Source organism: Schistocerca americana, chromosome 2 (genome assembly GCF_021461395.2).
Source record: "Schistocerca americana isolate TAMUIC-IGC-003095 chromosome 2, iqSchAmer2.1, whole genome shotgun sequence".
In the NCBI taxonomy this organism is placed as follows: Eukaryota; Metazoa; Arthropoda; class Insecta; order Orthoptera; family Acrididae; genus Schistocerca; species Schistocerca americana.
The window spans coordinates 1,112,939,026-1,112,964,241 of NC_060120.1; the positions used below are offsets into that span (position 1 = coordinate 1,112,939,026).

The window sequence follows — 25,216 nt, forward strand, 5'->3', positions numbered from 1 at the left end:
CTCTTGTGCACTCTATCTGCTCCTTCCAACTATCTCCTCCACTCCCCTTTTAGTCCATCTCCTTCTCACTCCCTCTATCTCCTGCTCCACTTCTTCTGTCCACCTCCTCCTCCCCATCCATCTGTTCACCTCTCCCCCCCCACCCCTAGTTTATATCCTACTCCCTCCTCTCTCCATCCATATCCTCATCTTTCCTTCCACTGTCCATCTCCTGCCCCCTCCCCCCCCCCCCCTTGTTCCATCTTCTCCTCTTCCTCCATTTCCTCTTTCCCCTCTCTCTGTTCATCTCTTCCTCTCCCAAATTTGTGTCCATGTACACCTTCCACTTTTCTGTCTGTCCATCTCTTCCCGCTCCCTTCTGTCACCCCTCAACATTAGTTTGCTGGTTCTTACCCAGACAATATTTCTTTCCAGACAGTAAGTAATGTGTGTAAGAAGTTTGTGAGTTTTCGAGGAGTTTTTATTTGTACACATATTTCACTTGTATTTCTATCTAATTTCTCCCTGAAATGATTTTTTACGTACCTCAAATTTTATGTTGTCATATTTCCTGAACTGTGTGTCCTACAATGATATAATTTTGTACGTACATTTAGCGATATATGTGTACACTGTGTGCAAAGTATGCTGAGAATGGAGCCAGTATCAAAGAAGCAATAAATTTAAACGTCATTCATGAGGCAACATTCTCACCATTCTCCACCTTTATGATGTATATATCTGGAAGTATCTTTCCTTCGAAGATTCAATGTTGTAGATACAGTTAGCGGCATATGTGGATAATGTATACGAAATATGTTGCGAATAGAACTAGTAGCAAAAAGCAAGCACGGGACCATTCGACAGCCGTGTCATCCTCAGCTGACGATGCGGATAGGAGGGGCGTGTGGTCAGCACACCACCCTCCCGGTCGTTATGATGGTTTTCTGTGACCGGAGCCGCTACTATTCGGTCTAGTATCTCCTCAATTGGCATCACGAGACTGAATGCACCCCGAAAAATGGCAACAGTGCATGGCGGCCTGGACGGTCGTCCATCCAAGTGCCGGCCACGCTTGACAGCGCTTAACTTCGGTTCTCTGACAGGAACAGGTGTATCCACTGCAGGAAGGCCGTTGCCAGTTAGTAGGAAAAGCAGTCATAAATTTAAACGTCATGCATGATGCAGCAGTTTTCACTCATCTCATTGCTTATATCATCATGTCTCCAGAACTCTTTGTCGTACAATGATATAATTTTGCAGGTATAGTCAGTGATATATGTGAATACTGTCTGCGCAATTGGTAGGAAAGCAGTAATAATTTAAATGTTCGTGCCTGATGTGGCAGTTTTACTGCATGGGCAGGGAAAATGTAGCAAGCGATGGACTTTTTTCCTTTCGTCATTTTGTTGAAGTTGTCAGAGAGAAAAGTTTCGTAAGGGTTTGAAATTATGAGCACAGGTTGTTGTAAGTCACTAAGTGCTCTCATTCTCAAATATTGGCTGAGTAAGCTCTGGATATTCGAGCGTCGTATGCTAGAATTCTTTTTCAACCACACCCCTTCGATTTGTAGGTACTTTTAGCCACACAGCGATTCTACATAGACAGTACGTGATACGTGTACCCACTCTGGTTGAAACCGGTCCATTGGTATCGGAGATGTGGAACATACATATATACACACATACATACCTGTGCTTACATACATCTATTTTTATAATATGTATGGATTTTGAATGTCACAGTGAAATTGAACGGAGCAAGGATTCCAGTTTAAAGTATGTGCCATCAATGCGCTACATATCTAGTATCTGTTTACTGTGACGGAATACAGCAAAAATCCATCCACAAGTCTGTACTATGTTAAACTTCGGACATTATTAACACAGTATTCTCATAATTTTCATTCGGGTTCTGCTTGCAGTCAAATGCAGCAACGTGATACAGGTTACACCTTTACACACTGAGCATTTTCAGACTCTACTCTTCGATGACATGTCAATAATAAAATGATGCAATCTTAAGTAAAACTGACGTTTTTATAGCTGTAACAGCTCAAGTTCACACTCTCACCTCTTGTTCTCAAAAGTGCAGAATATCCCAAAGATGAGCCGGCCGAAGTGGCCGTGCGGTTAAAGGCGCTGCAGTCTGGAACCGCAAGACCGCTACGGTCGCAGGTTCGAATCCTGCCTCGGGCATGGATGTTTGTGATGTCCTTAGGTTAGTTAGGTTTAACTAGTTCTAAGTTCTAGGGGACTAATGACCTCAGCAGTTGAGTCCCATAGTGCTCAGAGCCATTTGAACCATTCATCCCAAAGATGATTTATTGAAGAATAAAGCTGGTAACAAGAAACTGAAATCACCATAATACTTGGCGAAATGGTTTGATACAAATACAGGAAATAAACTTTAACATGTCATTCTACTAATGCTCAAAATTCCTGTCCTTTTGTTAACTCAGTGTACCCTGACATCTAATTCTTTTAGGTGTTAAAGTTATGTTACATACCAAATACGCGCGTTTGATCAACATAGCCTGCATTCAGCATAGAGGAAATATTAATTCAACGATGCTAATCGAGCTTGAGCTCCTTGCTGTGGACTGAATAAATATGACGAATGCAGACACTACACACTTTTCTATATCTTCACTTATATCTCTTGTATCTTCACTTGCGCAACAACTCGGAGAACTGAGCTAAGGTTTACAAAACAAACGGCAACTAAAGGGAATAAAAATGTTGTACTGACGAAGATATAAAAGTACTTAGTCAATTAAAAATTCTCTAACTAACAGAGGAAATTCTCCGCAGCTAAGACCCTGAGGTTGCGAACAAATCAACCTCTCCGCTACATCCACTCTTCTAGATGGGTTAATTCCTCAGAATGACTGTAAAGCCACTGGTGAACAGTGTGGTGTATCATATTGTTGACTAGCTTTGGACCCACTGCATCACTCACCTAGACTGTATGTCCTGCAGAGACTTTCTTTGTTTTTATATAATCGAAATTTTATTTTGTTCACAAATAGCACCACCTTCTAAGCTTTTCACGCAAATTAAAACCATATAAGCGTGGACTTTTACGAATGTACTTTTAAGCAAAAAGCGATTCTAGTACCTGGAGTCCAAAGTTTTTGTTAATCATGCCTTTTGCGTTCTTGTGGAGATATTTCAATAGCAACTTTCATGCCCTAACGAATATTTCTTTATATCCAACCGAGAAGTGAAATCTCAGTTTTCATAAATTTAGCTTTTAAATTGTTTTAATGTAACGAAATGTTTTCTTAAAAATATTCATCCCCTATCGCACTCCCTTTGGGGCTCAATTCCCGAAACAGTGACTTGCATATGTTTTATTTCTAACAGAGAGAAGAGCGAACTACTAATTTTCTTAGATTTAAAAATACCAATTTTCATAGATTGAACGTCAAAAATACTTGCATTATGAAATATTTCCACAAAAGCTTCCATCCCCGTTTCACCCCCATAGAATTTGAATTTCCAAAACCAGTAAAACACATATTTTTTTATTTCTGATGGAGAAGCCAGATTTAAATTTGATAGATTTATTTTTCAAAATGTTTTCATAATAAAATATTTCATAAAAAATCTCGTCCCCTTTCTCATGCTCTTAACGGTTCATTTTCCAAAACCACCGAAACACTTATTTTTTTATTGCAATCGAGAAGTCAAATGCCAATATTCACAGACGTGGCTTTAAAAATATTTTAGTAGTTCTTTAATAATGATATAGTTTAAAAAAAAAGCTTTCACCCACTATTTCGCCCTCATAGGGTTAAATTTCCAAAAATACTGAAACACGTGTTTGTTTATTTCTGCCCGAGAAACCGAATATCAATTTTTGTATAACTAGCTTCAAAATTCGCTTAAAACTTACATTTTAAAAAATCCTTTGTCCTATATTTCATTCTCTTAGGGTTGCAATTACGAAAAATCCCTTCTTAAACGATACCTATGGTATAAGATTCACACCTTCACCAAATTTCAAGTTCCTATTCCAGCTTGGGCTGGACTATGAGGATTGCCTTTTATTTGTAGAGATAATGCTAGTTTTTACTCAACATCTTGTCATCTGCAAACGATTCATGTAAATTTTATCTTATCTGTTATTAAATTATCTGCTGTAATTTCGTGTAGTGACTCGTTCGATGAGCATGGAGATTTTCTCCACAATCTGGTCGTAGGGAACTAGACGTGTAAAATAAATAAAATTAAATTAATAAAATAAAACAGTTTAGAAAGTTGGATGCAAGTGCTATTCTGAGAGGTTGGCAGAGGAGACGAAAAAACGTGGGTGGCGGTATCAAGTCATTCAGGAAGACACATGCCTCAAAAAATGATAGTACTTATTCAGATGGTTTTCGGAATTCTGCATACACCTAACTGCTGAGAATCATGGGTTTCAGGATGCCGTATGAGAAAATAGCGATTTTTTCTCCATACGACTGATGTTTTTGGCATTCGTGACGTGTCCGCTTCTGTAAACATATTTTCACGGACGCCTTCCTTCAGCTAAGAAAAAAAATGAAAATCACTAGATGCTGCATCAGTGTTTATAGGATGAATGCGTCTGAGTATCCACTGAATGCCACATATGGCGTATAACCAAGTGTCCTGAAGTGAATATCATAAAGTGCACCGTCACTGGTAACGTGGTAGCGAGGTAAAAATATAAGTGGTGGTCTCTCTCACGCAGGAGTAGTGTTGTGTGGTTCTACGTTATCCATCTGAGGATTTGTGTCTTATATTTGTAAATAAGCCTGTGTGACGACTTTCCATGGACTACTGGGTATATTCTGGCGTATAGTGATCTACTCAAATTTCACTTTTTGTCAATAGCTGTCTATAAATTCGCCTTCTTGTTTTTCATAAGGAGTAAAAACCTTTTCTGTATGTGGGTTTCAATAAACTTTTTCAGCGCGTAGTGTGCGCTCACTTTCTAAGAATTTAATGCAGTCGTTAGTAGCGTAACTCAGGGCGATAAAATTTTAAATACAATAGATTCCAGAAGCGTTTTAAAAAGATCTAGAACATAAAAAATGAATATACTAAGAAGAGCTACTAATACGACGTTATGGAGTTAGCATATAAAGCAACAGCAAGATTCAAAATCATTTACGCAGTACTGATTAAGCCTCGCGTAGGTACACATCACACTGAGACTGTAAAGGAGTTGGCCAAAGTGACTGTTGAAGGCTGGACTCCCACAATAATTCAGTTAACTTATATAGGCTTTGTGCACAATATATTTCATCAACGATAACGGAATCAATGGCATATTAAGAACAGGAAAGGGTACACATTACTAGATGCCCGGTTTTATAATAATCTGGGAATTACGTAATATTATTTTCTGGCATGGAATAACTCGACACGGAACCACCCTTAAGAAACACTACTGTAATCTGTGCACAATGGAGTACATAAATATGAGTTAGTAAAATGTGTGGCCCTACTTCTAAATACTAATGTGGCAGACTTAAATAACACTTAATATCCCATAGAAAAAGACTAACATATGTTAAATGGTCAAAGTATACTAATTTTTATGACACGAAAGGTTATGCGTCATGATAATGGATTTATTGAATAAATTGTGGATATAATTTACATTTGAACACAAAAATGGAAAATGTATATAAGATAGGCATCAGACTCATCCAAGCACAAATGAGGTTGACCTGTTGACATGCACGGATGGAGCTGTTTGCATGATGGCTTTCCTTTTCTGATTATCAACATTAACGCTGTCGGTCATTATTTTGTGTTGAGCTGCACTCATTGCGCACCACAAAACCGCAAAATTATGATACATGCGTTAATTAACCACCTGCTGAGAGTGATGGAACATCTGGGAAACTCCTACGTACTAGGTTGCAAACATGGGCACCGTACACAGATATTTTTCGGAAGCAGCCACGCGCTTGCCGCCACAAACCTGTAAGTATGCGATTAGTGCGCTCCTAGACGACTCGAACGATGGACTCCGCTGCGGTTGCCACATTCATGGACCAACTCTCTCAATCGGCGTCCTCGAAAGAACTCTTCCCAAAATTCTTTCGAAAGAACCTACTCCCCGAAAATACCCTCCCTATGGAGTACCACGGAATATACACACTGCCAATAGAATCTCAATGCCAGTCGATAAGCATATTCCGAGGCACAGCCTCCTTCCCTGAGACGGAAAAAACCACTCCCCTAATAGGGTGGCTTACGCCAGACACCCACGGTACGTTTTCTGACGTCACCGTCTGATTTCCGGTCATGACCTTACTTTCTGCTAGTGCAAGATATCGCAGGGTGCAGGAAACTAAAGAACTCTAAGAAACACAGTGGCTATGCTAGTGAGACAGTGTCATTCATCCAGCAGCGCGGGGCCATTTCAGACTCTGAGGACAAGTGCTTTCCAAGCTAAAATAATCTTCTCTCAAAAAAGGTCATCTGAAAGCCGGCCCACAAACACCTGTGAATCCCTAAGAAAATCTTTCTGACTACACAGAGCAATTTCCTGGACACCGGTACGTCGTGCAACAAGGTCTGAAAAAAGAGAGAAAAAGGCCGCAAGACCAACCCCCCCCCCCCCCCCTCGTCATGGAGCCATGTGTCTTCTGTTCCCGCACTGCCCCTGGCATTGCCCCGTATCCCTGCGCTTCCGCCATCCCAGAACTGCGGCCCGTTTAGGGGACCCTGCAATGACTCTCCGAGCAGCGTGTTTCTCTCCACACAGTGCCAACGCAGCCAGTCGTCAAGATTACTCGACAGAAATAATTACCCAGAACAACTACAATGAAGAGCCAAAGAAACTGGTATACCAGCTTAATATCGTGTAGGGCCCCCGCGAGCACGCAGAAGTGCCGCAACACGACGTGGCGTAGATTCGACTGATGTTTGAGGTAGTGCTGGAGGAAAGTGACACCATGATCCCTGCATGGCGTCCATAAATCCGTAAGAATACGAGGGATTGGAGATCTCTTGTGAGCAGCACGTTGCAAGGCTTCCCAGATATGTTCAGTAATGTTCATATCTGGGGAGTTTGGTGGTCAGCGGAAGTCTTTAAACTCAGAAGAGTGTTCCTGGAGCAACTCTGTAGCAGTTCCGGACGTGTGAGGTGTCGCATTGTTCTGCTGGAATAGCCCAAGTGCGCCGGAATGCACAATGGACATGAATGGATGCAGGTGATAAGATAGGATGCTTACGTGCGTGTCATCTGTCAGACTCGTATCTAGACTTTTCAGGGACGCCAACTGCACACGCCCCACACCATTACAGAACCTCCACCAGCATGAACAGTTCCCTGCTGACATGCAGGGTCCATGGATTCATGAGGTTTTCTCCATACCTGTGCACGTTCATCCGGTCGATACAATTTGAAGTGAGACTCGTCCGACCAGTTCGTTTCCAATCATTATCAGTCCAATGTCGGTGTCGACGGGCCCAGGCGAGGCGTAAAGCTTTGTGCCGTGCAGTCATCAAGAGTACACGAGTGGGCCTTCGGCTCCAAAAGCCCATACTAGTGTTGTTTCATTCAATGGCTCACACGTTGACAATTGTTTATGGCCCACAACTGAAATCTGCAGCAGTCTGCAGAAGGGTTGCACTTCTGTCACGGTGAACGATTCTCTTCAGTCGTCGTTTGCCCCGTTGTTGCAGGATATTTTTCCGGCCGCACCGATGTCGCAGATTTGATGTGTTAACTAATTCCTCGTGTGGTCGTACGGGAAAATCCTGAATGACACTTCATCGCTACCTCGGAGATGCTGTGTCCCATGGGTCGTGCGCCGACTGCAACATCAAGCCGTATTCTCCCAGTTTACATAACTCTGAATTTGAATACGCTTGCCTATACCAGTTTCTTTCGCGCTTCAGTGTAGATGCTGAGGGAATCGGCACGCAATCACTGTCGACCCCCTTTATTAAATGTCATGACGTCCTATCGCTTTCCTGTTTACATAATCGTGCGTTAAATACATATATACTCACGACTTAATCAATTAATAATGGAAGACGACATGCTCTCATGACTTGCCGTCTTTCAACACGTACTATATGGGAAGACGTTATATAACTGTCCTTACCTACATTTAACGTATTAGGCAGTTTATCACGTCGATTAGAAATATCCGCACCTTAATTGTAATATGATTGGACTATCGATGATGTGCAGCACACTTTGACAGGGTCACAATTCCTCGTTACTATAAAGCATACGAGCATGAACTCATGTTTCTGATTCATTATTTCAGATGTACTCTAAATATTCAGAACTATCCGGCAGGGTAGCCAAGAGCGCTAACACGCTGCTTCCTGGGCTAGGGTAGGCGCGCCGGCTCCCGATCGAATCCGCCCGGTGGACTAACGACGAGGGCGGGTGTGCCGGCCAGCCTGGATGTTGTTTTTAGGCGGTTTTTCACATCCTGCTAGGTGAATCCTGGGCTGGTCCACACGTTCCGCCTCAGCTACACAACTCGCAGACACTTGAAAACGTTCGCACTATTCCATGGCTTACACTAGATGCAGACAGCTGGGGTACACTTGTTCCGTCCTGGGTAGTACGGGGTGCCGACATGAACGGCATCCGGCCACCCCTTCAAATTAGCATGCTGCGTCCGTTTAACCATAACAGCAGACCCCACAACGTCGGGATTATTGCTTGGATAGAGACTCTACATATTCAGAACTATGCAGCACTAGCACACCAGACAGTACAGTTACCGAACAAATTTATGAATATTTTACTATAGAATGACACTGCCAAGTATTCGGCTGCAGGGGAGTATCTATTCAGAAAAGAATGTTTATGTGAGAAAGATACTATTATGTACAAAAAGCACTGACTGCTTTGTAATGGTTAAATTGTTAAGTATAAAGGTCATTAAATAACGATGATAAATATAATAATTAATGAGCGGAAATAGTATTGTTCTTGAAGTTGATTGTTAATTAAATACCTGTTGGTTCGTTATTGGAGGCAAGTTTTTGTGAGATTTCCCTGTTGACTTACGGATCACCATTTGCACGTTTTGATTAACAACCAATGTGTCTTCCTCCCTCTTCAAATTTCGTTAACTTAAAAATTTTTCACTTATAGAAAAGAGCTGGGGACGAATTTCAAGAGAAATTTCACCTATGTACCACGAACTTCAAATTTGGCGGAATTTGGTATCGAAACAGCCACTCAGAACTTACTTACGAACACAAGAATTCCACATCTCAGCTCTTCTTAAATGTAATACTTCAGCTAAATATCAGGAGATTGAGTACGGTGTTATGAAAGTACTTCCAAGTGTCAAAAAATTATGTTAGAATTACGCCTATCTCATATTACAGCTGTGCACATACTAACAACCTTGCAGTGAAAATTCGCCGCCATTTAATTTTTCGTTAATACAGAAGGAACGACTACTTCTCGTTGTAGCAGCCTGATGGAAAACTGTTCATAGCTAATCACTGCCTGCCTCAGTTGGATCGTAATGTGATTCCGTCTTTTGAATGTGATGCAGGAGTACATATATGAGAATGGTGGCCTTTTAATGCTTTCTGTAACTGTTAGATTTTAATGCTCCTTGCAGAGCCTCCGGCACCCTGAGAAAGAGTAACAGGAGAGGAGAACGTCGAGCTGGCTGACCTTCAGAGCTTCTGTAACTACAGCGTGGAGGTGAGGGCGTTCACCAGCAAGGGCGACGGAGCCGGCAGCCGCCCCGTCTTCTGCAGGACGCTGGAGGACGGTGAGCGACCCAGCTGGTGGCGCCTCTAGCTGGCCGTTTCAAACACAGTGTGGCTGCTTTATTGCACAATTACAGAACAAAAAGCTTTCGATTCCATGGCGAATAGGAATGTGTTTATAAGTAAGCTTTTAGCACCCTACGACAGTGAATCAGCTGCCCATCACTGGTAACTACTGCACTTGATTGCTGTTGGAACTGTACTGCAACAAATACCACGCGAAGGGTTGTGTTTGATTCACATTTCCCATGTCGGATTCCCAACCATTTCGCCATTACGAGCCAATACAATGCTCCTTATCTAAAAGAAAATGCAAGGACATCGAAAACTGAGTAAATCATTTCTTGTACAACCGATGCCCACTTTCTCTTTCGATAATATATTCCTTCCAAATTCCTAGTTTGACCAACTGATTATGAACATAAGTTTACACACAATTACTATATAAAACACTAATTTTTTTCGTAGTTGCGTAATAGATGCTATATTTGTGCAGTCCACATTACACTAGTCGGTGTTTATAATCCAGTCAGCAGACTGTTACGTATAGAAAAATTATATTAAAAAAATTGAGTATTCTGATGTTAATTTATAAAACACTATCGATCTTCCAGTTGGACTTTAAGATGTTTCTCCATAAATTTTGACTCAGTCATGTGGTGTCTATTATATATAATCGTTACACAGAATACATTTCTTGATGTTGTATCTGATGCCGCATATTCAGTAAAATCGTTATAGAAGGGGCAGTCAAATAAAAATGAGACAGATGGAATAAAAGTAAGTAAACTGTATTATTCCAGAAGTAATAGCCATAACTGTTACCACATTTGTCACACTGTGAGACATGAAGGTCAGAGATTCCTTGAAAAAATTTGCCAATGTTGTTTCGGCTACGGTACAGAAATTTGGCTGGGGAGCCCTCACACAGAGTTTCAGGAAGAGCATAACGAAACAATTCACAAGAATGGGGGAAAGAAATACAGTAGAAGAAGAATTGGTAGCTTTGAGGGATGAAGAAGTGAAGGCAACAGAGGACCAAATAGATAAAAATACGAGGTCTAGTAGAAATCGTTGGGTAACAGAAGAAATATTGAATTTAATTGATGAAAGAAGAAAATATAAAAAAAAAACAGTACATGAAGCAGGCAAAAAGGAATTCAAACGTCTCAAAAATGAGATCGACAGGAAGTGCAAAATGGCTAAGCAGGGATGGCTAGAGGACAAATGTAAGGATGTAGAGGCTTATATCACTAGGGGTAAGATAGATACTGCCTACAGGAAAATTAAACAGACCTTTGGAGAAAAGAGAACCACTTATATGAATATCAAGAGCTCAGATGCAAACCCAGTTCTAAGCAAAGAAAGCAAAGCAGAAAGGTGGAAGGAGTACATAGAGGGTGTATAAAAGGGCGATGTACTTGAGGAGAATATTATGGAAATGGAAGAGGATGTAGATGAAGATGAAATGGGAGATACGATACTGCGTGAAGAGTTCGACAGAGCACTGAAAGACCTGAGTCGAAACAAGGCCCCAGGAGTAGACAGCATTCCATTAGGACAGCCTTGGGAGAGCCAGTCCTGACAAATCTCTATCATCTGGTGAGCAAAATGTATGAGACAGGCGAAATACCTTCAGACTTCAAGAAGAATACAATAATTCCAATCCCAAAGAAATCAGATGTTGACGGATGTGAAAATTACCGAACTATCAGTTTAATAAGTCACGGCTGCAAAATACTAACACGAATTCCTTACAGACGAAAGGAAAAACTGGTAGAAGCCAACCTCGGGGAAGATCAGTTTGGATTCCGTAAGAACATTGGAACACGTGAGGCAATACTGACCTTACGGCTTATATTAGAAGAAAGATTAAGGAAGGGCAAACCTAGCATTTGTAGACTTAGGGAAAGCTTTTGACAATGTTGACTGGAATACTCTCTTTCAAATTCTAAAGGTGGCAGGTGTAAAATACAGGGAGCGAAACGCTATTTACAATTTGTACAGAAACCAGACGGCAGTTAGAAGTGTCGAGAGACATGAAAGAGAAGCTGTGGTTGGGAAGGGAGTGAGACAGTGGTGTAACCTCTCCCCGATGTTATTCAATCTGTATATTGAGCAAGCAGTAAAGGAAACAAAAGAAAAATTCGGAGTAGGTATTAAAATCCATGGAGAAGAAATAAAAAAAGGTTCGCCGATGACATTGTAATTCTGTCAGAGACACCAAGGACTTGGAAGAGCAGTTGAACGGAATGGACAGTGTCTTGAAAGGAGGATATACGATGAACATAAAAAAAAGCAAAACGAGGATAATGGAATGTAGTCGAGATAACTCGGGTGATGCTGAGGGAATTAGATTAGGAAATGAGACACTTAAACTAGTAGAGGAGTTCTGCTTTTTGGGGAGCAAAATAATTGATGATGGTAGAAGCAGAGAGGATATAAAATGTAGACTGGCAATGGCAAGGAAAGCGTTTCTGAAGAAGAGGAATTTATCAACATCGAGTATAGATTTAAGTGTCAGGAAGTCGTTTCTCAAAGTATTTGTATGGAGTGTAGGCATGTATGGAAGTGAAACATGGACGATAAATAGTTTGGACGAGATGAGAATAGAAGCTTTTGAAATGTGGTGCTACAGAAGAATGCTGAAGATTAGATGGGTAGATCACATAACTAATGAGGCGGTATTGAATGGAACTGGGGAGAAGAGGAGTTCGTGGCACAACTTGACTAGAAGAAGGGACATGTTCTGAGGCATCAAGGGATCACCAATTTGGTATTGGAGGGCAGCGTGGAGGGTAAAAATCGTAGAGGGAGACCAAGAGATGAATACACTTAGTGGATTCAGAAGGATGTAGGCTGCAGTACGTACTGGGAGATGAAGCAGCTTGCACAGGATAGAGTAGCATGGAGAGGTGCATCAAACCAGTCTCAGGACTGAAGACCACAACAACAACAACAACATTATTCAAAGTTATAACTGTTTTTATGGATCTGTAGCATGCTTCAGGTGAAAATCAGTGAGACCTTCTCTTTATTAAAGTAAAAGGTCGTAACTCCGTTGAAAGTCCCGTTAAGAAGTATCCTTTATTTATTGGTAGTGACTGGTTGTGGATATAATGTCCATTTTCAAACCATGCATCCTCGTAAGTAGTTAAAATACACTGAAATACGCATTCTTGGAAACAGCCATAGTAGATAATCCAGAATGGTAATACAAGTAGATCAACACACAATAAACATACTATGCTAACAGTACAGAGAGAACTGAGTTGTTGTTATAATTATCACATTAACAGAACAAATGTGAAGTACTGAGGCTGTTGATGTCCTTGTGAGAGCTAATGTCTCCTTTCTCGAATATTAAAACAATAGACGCCTGATGAAGAGCACGCCCCCAGCAAAACATTAGTGCATTTGTTTCAGACTGGCCAACAAAATAGACTTACTGCACTATAACCACACGAGCAGGACGAAGTGGTACCTACCGACGCTAAACGTAGCGCTATTGTAATACGTGACAGCTTCATGAGGTTCATCTTTCCAGCAAACATCTGCGCAGCACGATTAATAAAAAGTTTTCTGCTATCGTCTTATTCTACTTCGTGTACAAAGTTAATGACTAAAACTAAATGTAATCCGTTTTTCAGTTCCAGATGAGCCAGCTGACATCAAGGCACTTGTAATGGATTCAGAGACAATTCTGCTTTCGTGGAGACCACCAAAATATCCCAATGGAATACTTACGAAGTACAAAGTCTACATTAAATCGCTGGACGGATTTGGTTTGGTAGGTGCTGTTTAACATTTTTGTTCTTAGATTTTTTAACCATACCCTCTCACACAGACACACACAAACACACACACACACACACACACACACACAATGTGTATCAAATGTTTTGATTATATGTTAATCATAACGCATCATCTGGATGCTCTTATATATGTATGTATGCGAAAAAGAAACGCTGTTCTGATTATATGTTTGTTGAACGTTAGAGAGTATGTAATTTCAGCACTTAAGCTCTCACACCGATCGTTGCAAATTTTGCAAAAATAAAAAAGAAACCTTTCCTAGCAAAGATGTCACCCTTTTACGGCAACGATCCACCAACTCATTTGCAGGGCATATGCTGGATGTGAGTTACTTATTGAGAAGGAGCTGGTAGGAAACGGTGTAATGCTTGCTCTCACTCAGTCACAGTCCTCACTGTTCGACTGAGGGTTTGAGATTAGTGCTAATGGAAGCTCTTCAGAGATCACCAGAGCCAATGCCTTCTGTAGTGCCACAGTGAGTAATAGAGATACAGAAAAAAATTGTCTTTTACTGCAGCAATGCATCCCACAATGCCCAGCGAAACGGTCTGAAGAACATTTTATATGTATGTCATCATCATACCTCGGCTAACATATGAGCAGTAAATGCCTTGTACCCACACTGCGCAACACAGTTGAAAGGTCACTTCTTCGAAACGTCGTAATTGTTTCCCATTGTGACGCAGAACTTTGATTCAAGGTTGCCTAAAACCTGTATCTATAACGGTGCAAAACCACGATGCTGTGTAACGTAACTATCGGGTTAGGTGACGCTTCAGACCGCAAGGTGTCAACACATGCGAAAAAGAGGCCAGAGATCGGAAGTGCACGTGAGATGGAAGGTGGATTAATGATGCCACACCGGCACAAAATTTCACCACAATTCTGTCGAACGACGTGTTACATAATGGGAAGGTCGTCACACCCCCTCTTACCCACATTTCACCCCTTCTTTCAACGCGTCTGCGATGGAGATCAGAACGGCGATGCCCAGAATTGAAACCACGCGGGTTTCTTATGGGTGGTTAAGAAAAACATATCAGACACAGCGCTACCCAGAAGGAACACGAAAACGCCCGATAATATAAAGGGCGTCAATGAAACTTGAGCGTTCATTTCCACACATTTCATGGTCGAAAACGACAGTTCGAAGTATTATGAGTAACTGGATGACGTCTGTGATAACATTTCATACTGCTGACATCCCACATAAAATTCAACCATTCTCTAAGGACATGATTGTCCCGCAGTCCCACTGAACGTCATCGCGCCTCTATGGAGTGCAGTGTGACTTCAGTTTTTCGTGGAGGGTGGAACCATTGTGGACAGTTTAAAAACACTCAACGAAACCCCTCCCCCCCCCCCCCCCCCCCCCGCAACAGTTTGGCAACTCCATAAGTGCCAGCCACCTGTCTTTGTTGAGCACTTTAATAATATATCTGTACAGACACTTCGACACCCCTTCAGGTAACTACAATCCGCTGGTGGAATAGTGTCTGCGTATTAGGCATACGGAATATAAGGGACATCGAAGTGGTTGTCGGCCATCATGCACCAGAGCAACAGTGGAGCGACACTTCGTTGAATGGACGTAGACATGAATTTTTACGTAGTCAATAAAGGTGTGTTGGTCACAACGAAGTCGTTGCCAAACTTGGAGGGAGTTCTTAGGGGACCCACCTCTTGTGATCATGCCACACAAGGGAGCGAGAAATGAGAGCTAAAAAGTGGAAACACTCTTTGCTGCTTTGGTTTAGATTCGAATTTCGTCGAATGGTTTCGAATGTTCCATGGTGGCTCTGCCCTATATACTAGAGGAAAAAAACTGCAATCGCGCTAAATTCCAAAGGGGTCATATACCGTTAGCAGGTGATGAAGAACGTTGTCATATTGCTCATCATGGTGTGAACTATCGTTTCTAACCGCGAAATTTGCGAGAATTAACGCTTCGAGGGAAGCTGTGGTTCCATTTACGTCCCTTATACCACCTCCTGACACCTTTTCGTGTATATTCTGAGCAGCGGAGTGTCTGGAATGTTCTCCTCGATCACCCATGAGAAAACTGCGTGATTTCAACGCTCGAAATCTCAGATCTGATTGGCATCCCAGAGACGTCAAACAATGAAATGTATGTAAGAGGGAGTGTGAGAACTTCCCCATCGTGTGACGCGTCTGCGGCGGCCTTGGGCATGATTGTGGTGAAATTTTGTGCCAGCGTGACATAATTAATGTTGTATCGTTCTTTTGATACAGAAAGACATTTTATTCGTCGCCACCATCAACTGCTTACAGTGTGCTGACGGAAACACTGTGAAAGGAGAGCGACGAGAGCACTAAAACACTGATAACGATTAGTGTCAACAACACACATATTTATGGACGAATACTTAAGTTTGTACACATCGGTTCAGGCAACAGATCCTGAAGTTCAATTACTTTTCCACAAGCTAAGGCTGGATAATAAACAGTCCTTGTCCCACTAGAATGTTCACTGAAGACGGGCTGGTGCGGACTCCCTTGAGGCAGGGGATGCGGCACGAAGTACACAAGTAGAGGCCGGTATTCCTGGCAGTCGAGCTGGCTTGGGGACTGCCCGTTCTGCTGTGGCGCCGGCGCTCGTCACTTGTCTGGAGGCGCCACCGCTGCGAATTCTTGGCGCGGCAATGCCTGGGGTGTACACCGTCTCTGGAGTGTGTTATCGACCTATCGAGGCGTATGGTGCTGCCTGGTGGTACGCGCTGTGCTTACCACACCACAAGTAACCTCTCTTACATGAACTTCTGAGTTCTGAGCGCCACGCTTTTGCAGCATCGCAGGAAAACGTTGTAAGCACCTTGAAGCGAAATTTCAAACTTCTCCGTCTCAATGAAGGACAATTGCGGCGTTTCGAAAAAGTTATCTTTTCAATGCGTTGCGCAGTGTAGTAATAGGGATACACAAATCATTCAAAAATTGTTTGTTCTCCTTGCTGTGACACACTTTCCATCTCCCCACCCGCCTGGGACGAAATTTGTGTACGCCTTCTGTCTGCGTCTAATATTATCCGATGTGGAAGTGTGAGAACGTTTTCGAGATGTTTGCAGGTCGTGTAACTAGGGCGATACGTGGATACCAGTCTGACAGTCACCTAGTTCAGTTTGAGAAACCGCGTAAAGCCACATCCAAGTTATCCGACCCACCGACGCCTCGTCTTAAACCGCCGGCCGGTTCCGATCCACGGCCGGCGCGTCTCCCCGAATCCCGGAAGCAGCGTACTAACGCACTCGACTCTCCAGCGGGTAAAATTACGTAGAAAATTTGAAAAAGTATGTAAGATGTAACTTCATATGTCATAAAACATATTCCTTCCAAAGCTTACAGCTTTGTCAATAATGATTTACACGTATAATAAAACACAATATCAGTTACTTTTCTTCAAGTGTAGCAAGAAGCGTTTCAAGAAGTAATACTCGTTTTTACTTCTAAACTGAAATGAATTTGTGAAATGTGTCGTGCTGCACATGCAGTATTTTATTCGTTAAATCGTTATTATAAATTTTGACCTTCCATAACCCAAAACTGAATTCTGTCACTTCTCTCTTTCCTCGTTCTGTACATCTCTCCACTAGAGTTGTGCTACTATATCATGAGTGTACAGGTAAGTATGTTTCCCAATGACTTCCACAAATCGCATCTTTTTTAATCAACAGACAGTCCACCGCTTTGACACTGCCGTTCACCTTTTCCCATCTTCCCATCAATCTGTATATTGAGCAAGCAGTAAAGGAAACAAAAGAAAAATTCGGAGTAGGTATTAAAATCCATGGAGAAGAAATAAAAAAAGGTTCGCCGATGACATTGTAATTCTGTCAGAGACAGCAACGGACTTGGAAGAGCAGTTGAACGGAATGGACGGTGTTTTGCAGAGGTTCCCAACCTGGGAGTAATTACGTCCTGAGGGTAAACTGAAATTTTCTGAGGTGTAAACACTAGACGATTCGACTCTGTTTCAGTCACGAAATTAAGTTATTTTCAGGAGATTTTTACTATTATCACAATTTTGTATGATTCTAATACTAATTATATAAGTTATCAATAATTACTTTTTCTCAATTAATAACATTAATCTGGTGGAGGTTACAACTTCCTCACATAGTCCACCCGCTACATACATTTGACATTTGTTGTGATTTGTCCCCTACATTGTTGATGATAAAAGTGAAACTCACATTTAACAAATGCTAAATATCTCAAGAAAGTGTCTTCTCTAGGTTGTGCAGTCTTCCAGAAATTACAAAATTGTTAAGGCTTTCGTGGCCACTTGTTGACAAACTGCCTATTGGCTTCTGTCTCGGGTTCTTCGGCCGATGTTCATCTAATGATTTTTCTGACGTTTCGCCAGCACGAGTGGCTGGCATTGTCAAAGCTTCACCCTCCATTCCCGGTGGTGAACTGGATCCGAGCTCGCGGGCGCAAACTGTATGTACCTGGCGCGCCAACGTCCGAGGGCTTCTCCGCGGTCATTTCCGGTGCGGTTCTCCTCTTGCTACCTGCGACGGTCGTTCGCTGCAGTACGGGAAGCCAGGATCCGTTGACCTTAAGGCTTTCATCTTTCTTGTTCAAATTGTTCGCGTGTTTTTGTATTTCTACAGCTTCTCTGAACAAGCGCGTGTGATAGTGCTTCTCTACAGCCAGAACTTCCGTGTCGGCGAATTTTATTACGTGGTCGGTCTCATTCAGTGCGTGCTCTGCCACGGCCGATTTCTCCACCTGCCCCAACCTGCAATGTCGATTATGCTCTTTGATCCTGGTGTTGATGGATCGTCCAGTCATTCCGACTGGACTCGGCGACTTGCAAACCCAAGGTGTGGTACAGGTACGTCGATGATACTTTCGTGGTGTGGAGCCATGGTGAAGAACAGCTCGGTGATTTCCTAAGACACTTGAACAGCCTCCATGCCAACATAACATTTACCATGGAAGTAGAAAAGGACAAGAAACTGCCATTTCTAGATGTGCTGGTCACAACGGACGGCGAAAACCTGGGACACAGCGTGTATCGAAAACCGACACACACGGACCGATACCTGCAGAAACTGTCAAACCACCACCCGAGCCAGAAAAGAGGCATGATTAGTACGCTCGTAACGAGAGCAGGACGAATATGTGAGCCGCAACACCTCAAAAGAGAAATGCAACACCTGGAAACTGTCCTGAGGAGCAATGGGTACTCCAAAAATTACATTAGAAGTGTAACAGAGCCAAACACTCGGCGAAGTAAGGAACCAGGAAAAGAAATGTCGGGTACGGGCTTTCCATCATACATTCCCAGAGTGACGAACAGAATCGGCCGTATATTGCGCAAACATGGCTTAAAGACGATTTTCAAACCGACAAGGAAGATCAAAGAGTGTCTTAGATCGGCGAAGGAGAAAAGAGACCCACTTGCAATGTCGGGAATATACCGTATACCATGCACATGCGGAAAAGTTTATGTCGGAATGACTGGACGATCCATCAACACCAGGATCAAAGAGCATAAGCGATATTGCAGGTTGGGGCAGGTGGAGAAATCGGCCGTGGCAGAGCACGCACCGAATGAGACCGACCACGTAATAAATTTCGCCGACACGGAAGTTCTGGCTGTAGAGAAGCACTATCACACGCGCTTGTTCAGAGAAGCTGTAGAAATACAAAAACACGCGAACAGTTTGAACAAGAAAGATGAAAGCCTTAAGGTCAACGGATCCTGGCTTCCCGTACTGCAGCGAACGACTGTCGCAGGTAGCAAGAGGAGAACCGCACCGGAAATGACCGCAGAGAAGCCCTCGGACGTTGGCGCGCCAGGTACATATAATCTGCGCCCGCGAGCTCGGCTCCAGTTCACCACCGGCAATGGAGGGTGAAGCTTTGACAATGCCAGCCACTCGTGCTGGCGAAAAAAAATCATTAGATGAACGTCGGCCGAAGAACCCGAGACAGAAGCCAATAGGCAGTTTGTCTTCCAGAAATTGTTTCATCACTCGTTTCGAAACAGATAAATGAATCGATTGACAGCACAGCAGTAACTACATAAAGCTGTACACAGTATTATTATTAGGAGACTTGTTAGACGTAAAGCATTGACAGCCTGAAGTCGTGCAATCTGCATCAGTTCAGAAGTAAGGATTCCAGCAATCATTTAATTCACAAACAGTTAGCACGAGGCACACATCTGAACTTATTTGATTTTAAAAGGGGTTGCCGTGCCCAGGTCATGCAAGTGCGACAATGAAGAGGAGTAATGCAAGGTAAATATGTTTCGTAGTTAGTATCTACCATCACTATGGATACTTAGCTTTATTATGTGAGAAGTGAGAAGGAGTTGTGGGTAGCACTTGCGATGCACCACGAATTTTTCTCATTCATTCCCACCCCACCCCCGCACATACCCACACACCCACACACACACACACACACACACCTACACACACACACACAAATTAAATATCATTCGTCAGTCAACATTTTAAAAATAAGAGTGTTCCAAGAAAAAACGTTCATTCTACATTTTAACTAGGTGCTAAAGTTGGTGATAATGTGGAGGAGTGGGAGGGAGGGGGGACAGATGGCAGGGTGGGAGGTAGGAGGTTACTAGCTAATGTGTGATTGCACTCAGAGGCAATAGACTACGAAAGGTTGGGAACCACTGTGCTAATGTCTTCATCTCTTCCGAAATAGTACACTCAGCATCTCCTCTTGTCTGACGCTTATCGGCTGCTTTTCCACTGCGCAAACGCGACTTCCTTGGAGTCGGTATGAATGTAGCTAGGCATCTGCCATTGCTTCCTGCAAAAAGTACAGTTTAGCGGCCATGGTAACTGGTTTAGCTTCGCCGGCACCGTGTCACAGCATTCCAGACAGGTGAGGTAGAAAGCACTGCCACACCGCTCGACACCATTTCCACTCCTTTCGACCACATAAGATCCATCCTACGTAATTACAAAGCTGTTGTTTTGTACGCATTATTTACGTTTTAGTACCTGTTTAAGTGTTTCTTTTGACGCATCAGGGGAGGCCGCCGCCCACACTGAGTAACTTGCTACCACTACCCTGTTTCGGCATGACACACAAAACGGAAAGAACACTATATCCATTGCCTAAAGTGAATCTGATGATACGCAAATGTTGCCGGCAGAAATCGAAGCCTTCCTATAAATGGATACAATCAAACTAAGTGTATGGGGGAGACAGCATACGCCTGTGTATCACCTATACTTGGAATCACTCACTCATTGTTGTTGTTGTGGTCTTCAGTCCAGAGACTGGGTTGATGCAGCTCTCCATGCTACTCTATCCTGTGCAAGCTTCTTCATCTCCGAGTAACTACTGCAACCTAGATCCTTCTGAATCTATTTAGTACATTCATCTCTTGGTCTACCTCTACTATTTTTACCCTCCATGATTCCCTCCACTACTAAATTGGTGATCCCTTGATGCCTCAGAACGTGTCCTACCGACCAGTCCCTTCTTTTAGACAGCTTGTGCCACAATTTCCTATTCTCCCCGACTCTATTCAGTACCACCTCATTAATTACGTGGTCTACCCATCCAGTCCTCAGCATTCTTCTGCAGTACCACATTTCGAAAGCTTCTATTCTCTGCTTGTCTAAACTATTTATCGTCCATGTTTCACATCCATACATGGCTGCACTCCATACAAATACTTTCAGAAAAGACTTCGTGACACTTAAATGTATACTCAGTGTTAACAAATTTCTCTTCTTCAGAAATGCTTTCCTTGCCATAGCCAGTCTCCTTTTTATATCCAACTTCGACCATTATCAGTTACTTTGCTCCCAAATAGCAAAACTCCTCTACTACTTTAAGTGTCTCATTTCCTAATCTAATACCCTGGATAGATTTCGTGGAAAGTAAAGAAAGAACAAAGGAAGTGAGTCATAGTCCAGGTGAGTGCTTTAATTGAACAGTACTGAATTCTCATTTGGGAGGACAGAGGTTCAAATCTCCGCAGGGACAATCCAGAGTTAGGCTCTCTGAGATTTCGTTAAATGTCTTAAAGCGAATATGTGTATGGTATTCCACCGATGAATTCCTTTCGCACCATTCGTACGTGCGAACTTCTCTTCTGTCTCTAATAATTCGTCGTTAAGCCTTTTCTGCATTCTTCAGTTCCTTCCTTTTTTACGTAAGAAGCAAAAACTATCACACCGCGAGCAAACATGAGGGAGCAGTAAACGAAATATCCTGCGTTTTAAAAGAGTGTATGCCACAAACGACAATGAAGGAATTACACTTTTCTAATTGGTCCTCCTGGTAACACACCCTGTGAAATATTACGGATCGATTTTTCGTAAAGCCATTAAGAACATAACGTAAATGTATTACACTTAATGGAAACAAAGAGATCAAAACTCTCTGATATTGTCCACATTGGTATCAGCGACCATGTGGCAGTTATGGCAACAATGTTCACCAGTCTACAAAGTGGAAGTAAAATAAGCATAAAGATTTGCATGTTAACTAAACTAGAGAATGAAGTAGTCATGCAATATCTGAAGGACGTATTCGAAATATTTAGCTCTGGGCAGAAGGGAGTCTCAAGTTCATTTCATGCTTTTAGATTTCCAGAAGGCTTCTGACACCATTCTGCAGTTGATTTCCAGAAGGCATTTGACATCAATCTTCTCGAGCGGGTTTTCATCAAACAGCTTGCCCACTGTGTATCATCTCTGCTTTGCGACTTTGTGAGTTCCTATAATAAAGGACATAGACCGTAACAATTTATGGGAAGTGATCTACTGAAGAGGAAGTTATAAGTAGAGTTCCCCAACGAAGCGTTATCGGCAATCTGCTGCTCTTAACCTATATAAATGATCCAAAACAGTGTTTCCCAACTGGTGTGACATGACACACTGGTATACCACTACGAAGTGAAGGGTGTTACGCAAACATTTACATACTCCCTTTCTCAAAAAAGTTCCAAGACAGGTTAAAAAAATAGAAAGTTTCTCTTACCAAGTAATGATCCCAGCTCCTATCGAAGTAGTCCCCTTGGCTATTTATACCACAGTTACCATAGTTGCCAATGTTTCTAGAGATCTTGGAAGAAAGCAAGAAAATTTTCATCTGCGATGCTTGTAATCTCATTTGTCACCGCCCGTTGGATGTTTGCAAAATGTTGATGAAACTTACCTTTCAGTCGCTTTCTCACTCACGGAAACAAGAAAAAATCGCAAGGCGCGGGGTCGGGCGAATATGACGAATGTGGGACGGCAATAAGAGAAAGTCTGGCCAGATGCACGGTAACAGATAAAGTAGCATGGGATTTTGTATTGTCGTACAGTAAGAACTAGTCCTGAGAATGCCAAATCAGGGGGGCGACTTCCGAAACGTTTCAAGACTTCGGTGTACGTAGTTTGGTTCAGTATTTGACCTGGAGAAACACAGTCTTGGTGAACTGATCCTTTACTATCAAAGAATGCGATCAGTATTGTCGTTTGACCTTTCTTGAGGCTGGGGGTCCAGAGTCCACCATTCAGCACTTTGACATTTCGTGTGAGGGTCATACTCGTTGCACCAACTTTCATTCCTTGCAGTAATGTAGGATCACGTCTGGCTCTATCCAGTAGTTCAGCAGAAATTCTTCGTCCTTCCTCCTTCTGTTCGTGTGTTAGTGTGTGAGGGACGAGTTTTGTAGTAAGTTTCCGTTTCCCTAAATCTTCGCGTAAAATATTACGACACACATCACAATTCAAATTAGTGTCTTCTGATATCGCATTCCAGTTACATGACTGCATTCTTGCAATAACTGCCTTACAGGCCCCCATTTTTCATCAGCATGTGCTGTAGACGGGCGACCAACTCTGGGATCGCCTGGCTCTGAATCTCTGCCTTCACAATAACTTTCGGGCCATACGAAAACACGGCTCCTTGAAAGTGCCTTGCCTGCATGTTCACGCTTAACCATTATTCTCGTTTCAGTAGGAATTTTCCCAAGCTTAGCGCAGAACTTAATGTTCACTCTTTGCTTAGAATTAGCATCCTATGTGTTACCGTAACTCATGTCCCAAGAATCCAAACAGTAAGTTGCTCAGCACAGCTCTGCCACCTATTGAGTTTGCACGGAAACATAGCCAAGGTCATTTCAGGACGCACACATACTAGGTATCATAAAAACATTTGTTCCTGTTTAATATTGCAAACTCAGAAATAAAAAAATAAATTAAAAAAACCTGTCCTGGAAATTTTCTGACGAAGGAAGTACTATAGCAAGACATTAAAGCAATTCGATTTTAGACCTCCCACGAATTTTTATGTTTTTCAAGAAATTAAATATCGTGGATCAGACTTACGTCTTGATGGAGGAATGAAGCCATACTCACAATCAATAAAAATATGACTCTAAAAATACTGATATGCTGCTGCAATGAAGGAGATCCAGACAGCAAGAAATCCTTTATTATGCTGAGGCGTTTCGAGCAAATCCCATCATGAGAGCTCTTGGTAAAAAATACAAAAACCACCACAAATGATAGTACATACAGTGACACAGCATTTCAACTTGTTGAACTTCTTTTGCACGGGGTGATACGTATTTCCTTTTGTTTGGTTGCTCTACTCGTTTTCAACAATTTGAAATGCTATGTCACTGTATGTACTATTATTTGTATTGTTTTTTTTTCAATATTTAGTAGGCACTTTGATTATGGTCTTTACCCGAAACGCGGCAGCACAATAAAGGATTTACAAGTATGTGGATTTTCTTCATTTCAGCAAAGCTATCAGCATTTCTAATGTCATATTTACCGGGTGGTTATAATTAAACTTTCCCTTCCTAACACGTTATAACAAGGAATTTAACTACCGCACAAATAGCAAACTTGGTAGCATTAGTCCAGAGTATGGGGTGCTTGATTTCCACGCATCACAGTGCCACCGTCCAGTTCCAACTACGGCCACCAGCTGCCGCGATCAGTCATTGTGATGACAGTCTCCCACACCTGACCAGTCACAGTGGACTTGTCGACGTGTCAACATGAGCTCGGACAAAAGGAGGAGATCGTTATTGGTGAAGCTCTAGTGTCAAAACAACAGTGATGCTGCACCTGCACTTCGAGAATATCGCCGGCTGAGAGGATTACGGAAGCGTCCACTTTATCCATCTTCTGTGCGGAGTATGACGAAGAAGTTCGAATAACCAAGAGAACTCGGCGTCGCTGCGCGAAGAGGCCGACGACCGGTTGCACTGAAATCGCTGTTGCTATGGCAGACAATGCTGCGCACAATTCCCAATCGTCAGGCAGTGTGTGTGCTGTGTCACGACAGTTGAACATGCCCTGGTCCACTGTATCCAATGTGCTTCGAAACATTCTCAAATTGTTTCCGTACACAGTCCAAATCGTACAGCGACTTGCACCACAGGATGCACAACGACGTGTTGACTTTGCCCTCCATTTTCTCGCAAGGACTGATGTTGACGAAGGCTGGCTCTGGACCATGCTATGGATAGAAGAAGTTTATTTTTCTCTGACGAGTGAGGTAAACACGCAGAATTGCCCAGTGTGGGGATTTTCACCTCCAGTCACTGTGTATAAAGTTCTTCTGCATGGTGAACGTGTCGCCATATGGTATGGCTTCACGGCTACGTTCATCATTGGCCCACTCTTTGTGAACAGGTTGGCGCTCAAGGA

The 25,216-nt window shown here is 42.5% G+C and overlaps 1 protein-coding gene across 1 annotated transcript in view; it reads left to right on the plus strand.

The window, feature by feature from the left end:
* The window catches only part of LOC124594711 (Down syndrome cell adhesion molecule-like protein 1 homolog), a 143,664-nt gene that overhangs the window by 38,898 nt on the left and 79,550 nt on the right, over positions 1–25,216 (plus strand). The window contains exons 7-8 of the mRNA XM_047133079.1: positions 9,590–9,727; positions 13,376–13,515. Coding sequence (XP_046989035.1) covers positions 9,590–9,727; positions 13,376–13,515 — 278 coding nt within the window. The remainder of the gene's footprint in view (positions 1–9,589; positions 9,728–13,375; positions 13,516–25,216) is intronic.